This window comes from Lontra canadensis, unplaced genomic scaffold, assembly GCF_010015895.1.
Source record: "Lontra canadensis isolate GAN:19392208 unplaced genomic scaffold, GSC_riverotter_1.0 scaffold33, whole genome shotgun sequence".
Lineage (NCBI taxonomy): Eukaryota > Metazoa > Chordata > Mammalia > Carnivora > Mustelidae > Lontra > Lontra canadensis.
The window spans coordinates 1,072,349-1,086,702 of record NW_022631027.1 but is presented as its reverse complement, the minus strand read 5'-3'; the positions used below and the strand labels follow the sequence as shown (position 1 = coordinate 1,086,702).

At 37.7% G+C, this 14,354-nt stretch overlaps 1 protein-coding gene across 2 annotated transcripts in view; it reads right to left on the bottom strand.

Moving 5' to 3' along the window:
* The window catches only part of HS2ST1 (heparan sulfate 2-O-sulfotransferase 1), a 168,939-nt gene that overhangs the window by 24,989 nt on the left and 129,596 nt on the right, over positions 1-14,354 (bottom strand). For both annotated transcript variants that reach the window (XM_032867050.1, XM_032867051.1), the window contains exons 2-3: positions 10,158-10,396; positions 666-751 (exon numbers count right to left, since the gene is read on the bottom strand). In XM_032867050.1, the coding sequence (XP_032722941.1) occupies positions 666-751; positions 10,158-10,396 (325 nt within the window). The remainder of the gene's footprint in view (positions 1-665; positions 752-10,157; positions 10,397-14,354) is intronic.

Here is a 14,354-nt window from a genome sequence, read left to right as displayed (position 1 = left end):
TTAATTACATGCTCTTCAAAAAGTTATGGGTTAGTACCTAAATCAGTAATAATTCATTCAACTCTTTTTCTTTTCAAATTTAGTAATTCAAAATAACTGGGATATCAACGTAATTTTCAAATTTGACATAGAATACTCTAGAGTTGACAAATACATGAGAGTATATTACTGTGAAGTTATGACTACTAATGAAATGACCGAGGGAAAATGTCTGAGCTTAAATCATTTTAAAAATACTTTTTAAATATGTCTTTTAAGTTAGTAAGGCTGTTGGGGAAAAGATCTGAAGTTTTACCATAACGCTACAAAAAAACATTCAAATGGATTCACAAAATAACCCATGTTTAGAATATTCCTCTTGCTCTCCTAAAATAAGTCACTTGCTTATACAAGACACATAAACAGAATAATGATAAATAACTTTAGAGTATCACCTATATTTAGTCTACTTCGAATTCTAAAATTACTGTGACAATAATCAACTTATGAACACTAGAGGGCAGTAAAACACCAGAAGGTATATTTAAATTACATCTCTAAATGTGGCAAAGGCAAGCCAGTACATTTATTTTTAAATCAGAATCATAACGATTTAATAAATATGTTTCTTTTTAGGTTGCTAAAGTATAAAGCATTCTTTAGCATGTCATTTTGGTACAACTTACTTTGCAAAATCCAAATAAGAAACATGTCCATGATAAAACCCTGGTTTCATCTCTTTCCAGGAAGTTATATTCTTTACAAAGCGTACCTAAAACAGGAGAACACACTCATTACTGAAGTTCAATATAAAGGAAAATGAAATCTGATGATAGCAAAATACTTTCCATTTAGACATTTAAAACAAATCACACCAGTTTGACAATTACGGAGCTTGAAACACAGGTTTCAACTAAGGAGAGCACAGTGTGATCTGTAATTACCAATTCATCACAGAGGGAGCTATTATCACCACACTCAGAGGAGTGAGAAAGAATCCTGAAAGAAAAACCCACACAGCGCAATCATTACAATGCTGCACAGTGAGTAACTGACATGGGTGAGGGGAGGGTGGGTACCAACACACGCCCAAGTCTGTTTTTTACTCCCAGAGACTTGTTATTCATAAAAACTCATACTTATTAATGGCTCAACAAATAAAAACAAAAAGTAATCCTCAAACCAAAATGATTAAAGAAAAGATGATGATTGTCAGAATAAAGAATATTTAAAGAATAAAGAGGAGATATCATTAGCTTGTTGATAAAAAAGTGTAAATATGCTGAAAAAAAATTTTCTAAAAGATTTTATTTATTTGACAGATCACAAGCAGGCAGAGGCAGGCAGAAGGCGGGGGGGCTGGGGAAGTAGGATCCCTGCTGAGCAGACAGCCTGATGCAGAGCTCGATCCCAAGACCCTGAGATCATGACCTGAGCTGAAGGCAAAGGCTTATTAACCCACTGAGCCACCCAGGCGCCCCTGCTGAAAAAAATTTTAAGAGCTGATTAATATGGAGCTTGATAAGCCTAAGTACCACCAGCTACAAAGCAGTGATACACTATTTCTCAAAGAAAAATGGCATGTATTTTTGATAAGCAAATTTCTGCATGATAAGCAGCAAATAGCTGACAATGTCTTCTGGGGACTAGGTACAGTGTGGTGGTGAAGGTGGAAGGGTCGGGAGCCCACCACCCTAAACTGCACTGAAAGCTTCTGCAAGCTGTGACCTCAGCCTGGAGCACAGGCCTGTGAACTGCACATTTCTGACAGCTTATCAATCTTGCATTTACATTTTAGAAGAGAGTTAGTCACATGGAGATATACTGGACCACTTCTACCAGATTAGTCGATAAATTAATGGCAATGAATGATGATGGGCGCCTCCCAGAAAAGGCCTATTGGTAGTGCAGAGCACAAAACAGTGCAAAAGCAGCCACATGTCAGAAGTGAGCTAGGGAAAAACAGAAGGTTCTGGGGAAATTTATTTCTTAGGGGAAGCATTAATAACTCATATACTGGGGTGCCTGGGTGGCTCAGTCGCTTGGGCTGCTGCCTTCAGCTCAAGTCACAGTCCCAGGGTCCTGGTGGGAGCCTGCTTTTCTCTCTGCCTGCCGCTCCCCCTGCTTGTGCACTCTTCATCTCTGACAAATAAATAAATCAATCTTAGGGGGAAAAAAAACCCCCTCATATTAAAGGAAATAATGGAGTTCTTAGAAGGGAAGTTATAGGAACCTTATCTTATTATCTTATATGTACACACACATACCCTTAAATCTGAAAATTGAATGCAGATAAAATTATGCTGCATTAGGAAACACACAATTATATTTCAGCAGATATTTATGATTTTTCCCCACCGAAAAAAAAAAAAGCCAAAAAAATGTGTGATTTGAGGTTTTCATGTTCTTTCCTATCTGTTAAGGTTCCAAAGAGAATGAAAATATCAAATGGCAAATGAAAAGAAACAGAAAATTAAAATTAGATAACCTAAAAACTGAATCCTTAAAAAAAATTCACACGTTGAATATAAAAAGTCCTTATAAACTGCCACTTACTGGTAAATTATTTCATAAAAAGCCTTTGGTTCTGTGAAAATCAGTTCCATTATTTCAGCCAAAAATGAGAGGGAAGTAGAAGGAAAAGAGAATAGGAATGGGAGGTGGTGGTTTAAGGATACTTAAGGCATATTTAGCGATTCAGCTCTATTTTCCAGAAGCCCGGATTTAATGTGGATGTGATGGTGTGGGAGAGAAACGAAAGGAGGTGGCAGGTTGAAATCTGGGAAAATGGTGTTCTAGAAGCCACATGTTTTAGAGGATCAACAGTACCAACTTAAAAGTGCACTATAGTAAAAGACTCAGGTGGAAATAAGAGTTAGCTGTAAATATAAACTTCAAGGATCCTTCTTTCTTCCCCCTTTCTTAAGGACAGTCAGGGTTAAACTGAACCATCCTAAGGACACACTTCCTTGTTCTATGTGTCCTTCACCGTCCAGTGTAGAGCTCAGGAAGCTAGATAATGCCTGGACTGCTGCAGGGCTTCTCAAACTCAAGGTGCAAATGAATCATCTGGGATTCTGGTCAAAATGCAGATTTTGATTCTGTAAGTCTGGAGTGGGGCCCAAGACTCTGCACTTCTAACAAGTCTCCACAGGATGGCAGGTCAGTGGCTCACACGGAGGAGCAAGGCTTGAGCAAAGGTGGGCCCGGGAGTTACCGCTTGGCTTTATTTACACGAAGCTTGTTTTTGTACTGCTTGGCCAAGGGGCCCTGATGTCTGTCAAAGCTCTTTGGCAAAGATACACTCTCCTATTCACTGCTTTTATGATAAGGAAAAAAATGTACTGAAATAGAACAGATTTTTAAAGATTACCTTGTAAGCCACTGCAATACATAGAACAGAAGTAAGGACAGGAGCAGAATGAACCCTGCCTGCTTCGTCTCCTTCTACCCGCAAACAGTGATGCCTGAAGCATTCTGAAACCAAAGCATTCCAAGAAACACAGTCTAAAAATGAATGAATTGGAAAAAAGGGTTGTGTTTCCAGTTGGGACTGAGGGAAGAGTTGAGTGATGGTGGAGAATAGAACAAGGCATGAATCTTCCACTGTTGTCATCAACTCAGTCTCTTGTTTACAGAATCAGCATTTTAGAGGTTGAAGGGACTTAGGATATCCTGTCCTTTTTATTTTATACATTAGAACACTGAAGCTCAAAACCCACATACCTTAGATTTTGGCCCAATCATCCTTCTATAACACAAGCTAATTTTCTTAATTTCTTATTGTTCAATTTAAGCAAAGAGGAAAAAACCCAGAAGGATGTGAAAAGAAGGGAAAGTAGCATTTGTATCATTATTTTGATCAACAAACTTGGGCACTGAGAATTTCAAGTCTTATCCACTGCTAAGAAAACCCCTCAGGTCCAGTCATTCAAAACTCTTCATCCCACAAGCTTTCAAAGCTCTGTTGATACGGCTCTCAAAATTGTTCATCTTCTTCATCACATTCATTATAACCTCCATGTCCAATCCACCTGTCCACTATTCTCGTACTGGACAACCATTTTTGCAATTATGACCACTGACTTATTCTTGCCTTTTATTATCCTGGGTAACCACAGGGATTGCTGAACACTGCTAGTTAAAAGTAAGAGACCTGGTTTAAATGTTTATATAAGAACTTGCATTTTGTTTTCTAAATTCATTCTGAGGTAAATTCACATGGGTTATTATTGCTTTTAAATTCTCTATACTATTATGTTAAAGTCTGTCAAAACATACAGAATCTTTCTCTAATCTCCCAACTATGAGAATACTGAAGGTTCCATATTTAATATATATGTGCATATGTTTTTTTCTTTCATCTCATCAACACTTAAAGTAATGTGTTAAAGTCTCATTAATAAAGCTGTGGCTGATTTACAATTTGCAATAAATCAGAAGATGCTGAGCTGAGACTGACCTTCCCTTTACAAAAAAGAAAAAAGTGCCAAGCAAACAAATGATGTCAATAAGGTTCAAGTGGTGGTTCAGACTCATCTGGAGAATAGGCAGAGCATTTAGAAGAGTCATTTACATACTGCTGAAATTCTACAACCATCCTTTGACGAGCAACCTTTTTAAAAAGTTTCCTTTTCAGGACACCTGGGTTGTTCCATTGGTTAGGCAGCTCAGGTCACAATCTCAGGCTCATGATCTCTGGGTCTGGCTCTATGCTCAGCAGGCAGTCTGTGTCCTCTCCCTGTCCCTCTGGCACACTCCATTAAAATAAGTAAATCTCAAAAAAAAAAAAAAAAACAAAAAACAGTTTCCTTTTCAAAGTCTGAAGTTAGCCACTTCTCCTTTTACCAAGTTAGCTGGTTCTCCCCAAAGTACCCCCTGCAGACTTTTCTCTGTCTCTCTTCCTCCTTCCATCCCCACTCTCACCCTTTCATCTGTCAGCCTCACTGCAGTTCCCCTCCACCATTTTCTGCCCTCTCACCTCTCCTGCACCACTCGCCTAATCTTTCAGTTTTTCTTCTGGTTTTCCTCTGCAGTGGGACATCCTGCTCAAGACCTCGAGATCAGGCTCTGGAATAGGTAGGAGTGGAAATGGAGATCAGGTGAGCAAACCGGCGTGCCGTTCACTGTCTGGACTCTCACCGACTACACTTGGCACTAGTGAAAGGGAAGGTGAGTAGGTGAAAGGAGCAAAGCATAATCGTGGCAAATGGACTTAAGAAGACTGAAGACGGAAGAGACAGAAGAGACTGAACACAGTGGCTCGGGGAGAAGAGATAAAGTCACCACAGTGAATTTATTCAAAGAGTATTTCCATACTCTGATTGAAACAGGCTATCAAGAAGGATGTTTCAGAAGTAGTCGTTAGATATACTACATGAAAAGAGATGTTTTTATAGCTAGCCTGGAGCAGATCGGAAACTGTGATTTCTGTCAGGTTTTATAACTCAAGCAGTCAGGCTAGCAAGTCATCAGAGAAGACCTTTAGGGAAAACAAGCAATGTAGGGAGTAGTGCTGTGATTTATCTGCTAGTGGACTCAGACCTGAACCAGTGTGGCAGAAAAAGCTAAGAAAGCACCATCTCTTAAGAGTGTACCTAGACCTATATTCTTAATAAGATTCATCTCAACATTAATTATCTGAAAGAACTTGTTTTCACTATCTGTGAGTAGGAATGTCATCCTGACAATCTTGGCCAAATTCCAACTTTGTAATTACTACCTGGTGAATGAATACTACTATTAACTTGGGTAATTACTATATACAGAACTTCTACTCATGCCTATACTTAAATAAACATCCATCGTACAGCTGTGGGTAGTTTTATGAGACTAAACTAGAGAGGAAGTTTTCTACACAAAAAGGAAAAGTGAATAACAACTGGATAAAATATAAAAAAGGTTCAGCAGCAACATAACATAATATTTCACCAAAGTCCAGAAATTTCTGTTCAGTCCTTTCTGCAGGAGAAGGGTGGGTGTGTCCCAAATCACCTGAGCGAAGGGGAGAACATATTACCATCAATCAGAGGGGCTCGTTCTGCCAGTAATCATCACTGACATTGTGCTCAACTAAGAACTACTTTTAGAACCTAAGTCCATTCATTTGTTCTCTCTTTCATTCATTCATTCAACAAAAAATTTATGGAGCATATGTACTGTGTCTCAGACACCATTCTAAACACAAGAATACAGTGGTGAATAATATGATGAACAAGGTTCCTGCCTTTTAGGAGCTTCTACAGAGGAAAAGACCAATAGAAAACAAGTAAATCAGTAAGTAATAGGAAAGATACATAAAGAATGATGATGGTGTACTATAACTTGGAAGAAGTATTTAATATATAGGATAGCCAAGTGAGGTTTTTCTGAGAGGGTGTCATCTAGAGGATGTTAAAAGGATAACATGAAGTCAATGGTGAGAGACCAGTCTAAGATAGACTGCCACGTGCAGAGGCCTTGAAATGGGAAAGGTTTGGTACATTCAATGAACCAAAGGTCAGTGTGGCTGGTAAACAAGAAGATGAAGTAATGGACCTGGGCTAGATTTAAAAGGGCCTGTTGGCCAAGGTAAGGAATTTGGATATGGATTTTGATGGGGAGGTTAGAATATGAATTTAAAGACAAAGTACTTCACCATCCTGGGAAGTCTATAATACGCATTTTCACATAACCCACTGAGAACTACGTTCTAGCTGTTTGCTACTCAAACTCTGGTTCAAGGACCATAAGAATCAGTTTGGGCCTCAGGTTCCATCTTAGTCCTTTTGAATCGGAATCTGTATTTTAACTGGTGACTGATATACACATTACAAGTTAGGAAGAAGCACTCATCTTAGGTGTGGTCTGAAAAATCAGAATCTGCAACAAACATCAAATCATGCAAAAGACCAGGAGGTGCCCTAATAGCAAATTAAAAGAAAAAAAATTACTAAGTTGTCCTACAGAGAATGCAAATTCTAGGTATTTCCGATGTGTAGAAAGGAGTTAAATATGATCACAAACCTAAACAGATGAGTAGAAAAGAATTATGAAAGATCCTAAAAGACATTGCCACTTAATACCTATCTGACAGTTATTTTAAAGACAAGATGTTCTCTAGAGTAGAGATATTTTCATGATAGCAGAGTAAACTTCATTTTCTAACTATAAGAGCTAATGAATCACCGGTCGCCTGCCAATCCCTACCAATTCACTGAGTAAAGCATGCCTCAAAGATAGAATTCCCATGACTGAGTCTGTCTCCCTCTCATGGCTTACTCTTCCCATGCCTCATATTCTCAAATGTTTATCTTTTCATTCGCTTGTTCGAACTTTCCCTCTTAATTTATTCCAATTTCTTAATTGTGAAAGATCCCTGAACTACAGAAAAGTTGAAAGAATAATCCAGTCAACATCTCTATACTCATTCACTAAGATTCACTAACTTCCCATTTTTGCCTCTGTTTTCTCCATATGCACACACACGCTTAATTTTTTCTGAACCATCTGAAAACAAACAGCAGACATTTTTGATTAAGGATCCAGTTACAAATCACACATTACATTAGGATTTCAGATCTCTTAGTCTCCTCACCTCTAGAGAGGACTGCCCAGCCTCATCCCCAAACACACCTTGTTTGGTTGTCACAATGTTGATACTTTACAGAAGTTCAGGTAATTATTCTGGAGAATGTTCTAACAAGATGGATTTGCCTGTTCGTTCAAGATTAGGTCTGGATTCAACATTCTGGTGAGAAACATTTTGGGTTAAATAATTTGGCGGAAGGGACACCGGGGTGGCTTAGTTGTTAAGCATCTGCCTTCTGCTCTGGTCCTGATCCCAGGGTCCTGGGACCGGGTCCCACATTGGGCTCCCTGCTCAATGGGGAGCCTACTTCTACCTCTCCCACACCCACAGCTTATGTTCCCTCTGGCTGTGTCTCCTCTCTCTGTCAAATAAATAAATAAAATCTTTAAAAAATAAAACAAACAAACAAATAAATAATTTGGTGAAAATATCATAAAATGATGTTTTCTTTAAATAATCTTCATCATTTCTACATCTATGCTTTACGTTCTATGTAAATTACAAATAAGCCTTCTGAAAGATGTGGCCCTGCTTTTTATTTCTTTAGGAATATAGCACAATCCCTGTATCTATTACATACTCAATAAATAAATGAAACCCTGAGAGCAGAGTGGACAGCTGTTCCTAAGGACAGCAGAATATGCAGAGAGAGCTACTACCTGCTCAACAGTTTCATACCTGACTCAACATATTTGGACTTTGCCTCTAAAATTTGAGAAATAATTAAGTATGTGAACAGTTTAGCACAGTGCCTTGTACACTATATATGAAATACATCCAAGAAAGAGCTGGAGCTAAAGAGTATTTCTCTACTTTGCCCCACATAAACATATTTTAAATGCTGCTCATTATGTAATCTCACTGCTTTTAAGATAGTGTTTATGCTTCTCTTCTAATTTTTCTTCCTATATATAACTAACAAGCTATTGAAAGAAAAACAGCTTTATCTCATCCAAATGCAACTGGGAAAATCTATTACTACATGATGCCTGTAAATGTCATATGTGGGCAGCTTCCAGAGATTCTTATTTCATGAAAAAAAATGGTTAGTATCACTGTCAGACATCTTATAGCTGTCATACAACTTTGTAATGCTGGACACAAAATAAGCAAGGTAACTATTTTTCTAAAAAATACTACTGAATAAGTCTAAAATTACTATGGAAGTATTAAGAGATGTTCCTTTAAGCCAAGATGTATTTTGAAAAGCAATCAAGCAAAGAAATTTAACATCTACCACACACACTATAAAAATGGATTATTTAGGATACTTGCCCTTGGTATTCAATATTACATAATGAATAGTTTCTATGACCCACTTAGCTAAATAAGCTCATGTTTCTTCTCATTTACAGAAGAGTTATTTAGTTTGGCTGATGGATGTAGATTTTTGGTTTTATGAAAAACAGTAATTGAGGATACTGCAGAGAGCCAAGAATTATATGGGCAGATGGTATGCCATATACTATTAGACTTTACTAACAGCTCTCAAAGAAATCAAACCTTAACCTTATGTATCAGAGTTACTCTCTTGCTTCAGAGTAGGATAAGAGTCAGCTTTGTAGTAAATAAGTTCAGCTGTTTTCAGATACATTCATAACTGTATGACTATCATAAAACCTTTCTAATAATGCTACCTTAACATATTTAATCCTAGACAGTATTTCCAAATATTATCTTTTCTCCTCATAGGGCCCAATTCCCATTCCCTTCAATATTTATTGAGAATTCTATTAATTTATAATTGTAGTCAGAACTCCAGTTGTGGAGAAACTGTGTGCTACTATTGCTAAAGAGATAAGTGATTTTATTTCATGAGATAATTTCCTCCACTTTTCTTAAGACTATTTCATATCTATCCATTTGTTTATCCGAAGTTTCTTGACAACTTAAAAGGCAAGGTTATGTTAAAAATATAAGCCACAATTTCCGTTCTCCAGGAGTTTGTAGTTAATATTACATAAATTACTAGTAAAGGTGAGATGAAGCTTAGGAGGCTAGTCACAAAACTGAACACAGGTATCCATTAAATAAAGATTTCTCTATCATAAAATGAGACAACAGAATGATTTCTATTGCAAGGTATCTTGCTGAAAATATTTCCTATTTTTAAAAGGATACCATAATAAAGAACATCATTTTCTTTTAAAAAATTCAAGCTTTTAATAATAAGTTCATTAATTTTATAAATATTTAAATACATATAAAATGCAAGGAAATATACCAAATATTGTGAAAAATGTAAAATTATAGAGAAGTTTGTTTAGCAGGGCCACCTGGCTGACTCAGTCAATTAAGCGTCTGCCATAGACTCAGGTCGTGATTCCACAGTCCTGGAATGGAGCTCCACATCTGGCTCCCTGCTCAGCAGGAAGGCCTGCTTCTCCTTCTCCCTCTGTGCCTGCCCCCCAACCCTAACTCATGCACACACTCTCTCTCTCAAATAAATAAAATCTTAAAAAAAAAAGTTTGTTTGTTCCTGTTCCCCAAGAGACTTACAATTCATTGGGGTCAGTACACATATCCCTTAAAATGTTTTTGCCTCTTGAGATACAAAATATGAATGAGGAAGTGTCAGAAAACATTTACTTATCTCCTACTTGTTTACCTGGTCTTGTAGTGACATCACTGGATTATTTTTGGTAGTGTTGATGTGAAGAACATGATACTTATTCTTTGCACACAGATCATAGGCAATATTGGTAAAGGAGGTGCTTGCAGTTTTGGGGACTCTGTTATAAATGATCACCATGTCCTCTTCCTCATCCAGCATGGCCTCTTGCCGAGGGCCATCCATCGTATGTCGCTGCTCAATTTCTCGAACTTCATGTCTTGCAATTGCCCTTTCTGCAAAGAAAAACAGTTGTGAGCTCACTTTTTAAAGACAATGAAAATAATTTCCCATTCCTCAAACATAATTCTCCAATTTAGAAATGAGTAAGAGCACCTGAAGAAATGTTTTGAAGACCAAACATTCAGAATTACTCTCTCAAGGATAATACACATGCATATACAGAAAAACAGAATAAACAGTCATCAAGTTTAGAATACCACAGACTGGAGACCGGTGTAGTTCAAAAGTCACAGCTCATTTTTTTTTTTTTAAGATATTTTAAAAAAATATTTTATTGTTTATTTGAGAGAGAGTGCGCGCACATGCAGAAGCAGGGGGAGTGACAGGCAGAGGCAGAAGGAGAAGCAGGCTTTTTGAGGAACAGAGAGCCTGATGCAGGGCTCCATCCCAGGACCCTGGGATCATGACCTGAGCCAAAGCCAGACGCTTAACCGACTGAGTCATCCAAGGTTCCCCATACTACATTCTAATAGAATAGAATTTTACAGCTTGAATTAACTCTCAAACACACAAAGACAGATTGCATGGATACTAAACTTCACAGTAAGAAGTACACTTAGAAAATAAGTCACTTGGAATTTAAGCAAAGATTTTGGAATTTATACTTAGGATTTAATTATTTCCTCATTTATTAAAAGGTAGCAGGGCAATGGCTATAAATGCTGGAGTGATTTTAGGTAACTAAGAGTAGAAACTATACCAATACAAATCCTTTTTCTTTTTGGTGGTGTACTACATTCTAAGTTTGGGCTATGTTTGTTTTAAGATTTTATTTGTGAGAGAGAGAGAGAGAGCGCGCGTGCGAGAGAGCAAGCCTATAAGCAGGGAGAGTGGCAGGCAGAGGGAGAGGGAGAAACAGGCTTCCTGAGGAGTAGAGAGCCCAACATGGGGCTCAATCCCAGGACCCCAGGATCATGACCTGAGCCGAAGGTAGATGCTTAACCGGTTGAGGCTATTACTATTATTCTTTGTTTAATATAAACTTCAGCTTTGAATGTTTTTTAGAATAAGGAAGCCAGCAAGGGGAAAGAGAGATATCAGGGGATAAAAACTTGTAACAAGATTACAAGTTACCTTGCACAGACACAGCTGCCCACACATACCATGCACCCTCCTACCACTAGATCTTTCTGTAAGCTGTTTCACCTGCTTTGAACACTCTACTATTTTCCCTGTACCATAACGCTGCCTGGTGAACTCATGAACCTCCACATGGAATGTCATCATTGCTCAAACGGGAAGAATGATCCAATCTCCCTAACTAGGTACAATCATACACATAATGCATACATATGTCTCACATACCACATGTTTCAAAATAGCAATTTTTAAATATTGTATGTGTTATTGGTATCTGTCTACTATAAGGCATGACTTAATACAATGACATGAAAAAGCAATGAGGTACAATTAGAGTAACAAGCATAGGCTTCAAATACTGTCAAACCATGCATTTTATATTTTGGTTCAGAAGATATGGTCACCACATTATAGAAAATATACTCGGAGCTGAAAATTCACATTCATAAGACTTGAATAAGAGTTCCAGGCCTGCTACTTACTAGCTGTGGGCTTTCCAAAACAGGAGAAGTGCATATGTTCTATATGTATATGCATATATGTTTTCTTTTTTTTTTTTCCTTCCCATTGGGAGAGCTGGATGGGAATGTGCAGAGAAGGAAATGAGCTTAATGTTAAGCACACTGCTGGATTGCCTGGGATATCCAGGAGATGTCATGTAGATAATTGGGCACATAGGTCAAGAGTTGAGAATAAACATTCAAGTAGAAGACATCTGGGAAAACCATGGAAATGAATGCAACTGCCTACATAATCTAGAATATGTAGCATGGGAAAGAGACTCTGGGACAGAATCTTAGGAAATACCACCATTTAAGGAGCAAGTAGAGACAATCTGTAGAAGGAGGCTAAGAAGAAAGAAAGAAAGAAAAAGGAAGCAGGGCAGACTTTCAAGAATCACATGCCACATGATAGCATATTATTTTTCAAATTGACAGTGCTTTCAAATCAAATCTCGGGGTGCCTGGGTGGCTTAGTCAGTTAAGCATCCAACTCTTGATTTCGGCTCAGGTCATGATCTCAGGGTCCTAATGTGGTGGAGCCCCAAGTTGGGCTCCATGCTCAACAGGGAGTCTGCTCTCTGCTTAAGATCCTTCCCTCTGCCCCTACCCCCGTTCATGCTTTCTCTTCCTCTAAAGTAAATGAATCTTTTTTTTTTTTTTAAATCAAATCTACTTACTTGACTAATACTAATAACTGTTGATGGTAAAATACTAGTATCTATTTCCACCTTTGACAAATGTAAAGTCAGTAAGTCCAGTCCAGCCACATTCTTTACTTCTAGGTATTTGACAGTTCCAATTCTCTTTATCAAAGATGCTCTGCATCCAGTTACTACAGTTCCTCTGAGACTCTCTTAAATCAATGGGAAAGCTTTATTAGTTACAGCACGTTTGTAGTGCACTTAGAGACTGTAGGCAGTAATTTAAAATACTCATGATGCTTTCTGAAGTAATTTTTTTTTCATGTTTGAGTAATGAATTGTAAAGAATCTGCTATGCAAGCTATTTCAGAACCCCCAGAAAATGTACAGCCTACAAACAACATGGGGGTGCAATCTGAGAGTCATGAAATGACAGCCAGGCCAGGCACCACCGGCAGATGGCACTAATGCGTCCAACACGGAGGACAGACCCGGAACTCCACGGGGTTCTAGTTCTAGACTCCTCTGCAAGGTGGCATGTATCTCTCAGCTCAATGAACATTTCCCTGTGGCAGATTATCAACAAACTCAACTCTTTTGTTTTTTTAAAGATTGTATTTATTTAACAGAGAGAGAGATCACAAATAGGCAGAGAGACAGGCAGAGAGAGAGAGGGAAGCAGGCTCCCCGCCAAGCAGAGAGCCCGACGTGGGGCTTGATGCCAGGACCCCAAGATCAGGACCTGAGCCGAAGGCAGAGGACCAACCCATTGAGCCACCCAGGCACCCCCAAACTCAACTCTTAAAAGACCATTCATAACAGCAATAATTACCTACTTCTGCATTGGCAAGGCATTAAAGGCCTTATTTTGTGCAAGAACATAATGATCAAGCTAAATATAAAAATGGCACTAAATACACCAAACCAGATCTACACAGCATCAAAGTCACAAAGATGTATGTATCAGACCACAGAAAAATGAAAGGAAACAGAAGTGAAGAAAATATTTTTTAAAATCATATCTTTAAATGATAATCTTTTTTTTTTTAACATTACGATTATTGTTTTGGGGAACACCTTTTCCCTTTGAACATGTTACTAAATGTTAAATGTACTAAACAACTTATACATTTATAGAGAAAGAGAAATTATAGAGAAATAAGTTTTGGGTTTAGTACAAATTAGAGAACCCATGCATATATAACTCTCTCCCCCACTACAGTCAATTTTAAAATGGTCTCAGCAGAAAATAAATACTTCACAAATGTCCAAAATGTGTAGTATCTTTGTATTGTGGATAACAGATTAGGACTTAAGGGAGAAAATAAATAACATAAGGAAAGAGCAATACATTGGCTTGTCTTCAAATACAGAAACTTATGCATGTTAAAGTAAAAAATTTATAGTTAGAATACAGGTAAATAAGTAATAAATAAAAGGCAAAGAATACTAAGAAAAAAATTACCAAATTTTAATATTTACAATTATAAGAAAAAAAAACAAAGAAATGAGCAATGACACCATTAATATCTCAGGTGATAATAAGCTAAGATGGTTTATAAGAGGTTTAAACCATATATGCATGACAGTGCAAAGCAAAAGTATTCGTGGCCTTATGACTTTTTGGGCCATGGAATCCTTTATGATGAAAACTATGGACCCTCTCCAGAAAGACTGACTTGTGCACTTCAGGAAAGGGGCTCTATGACCCCAGATTAACTACTTAA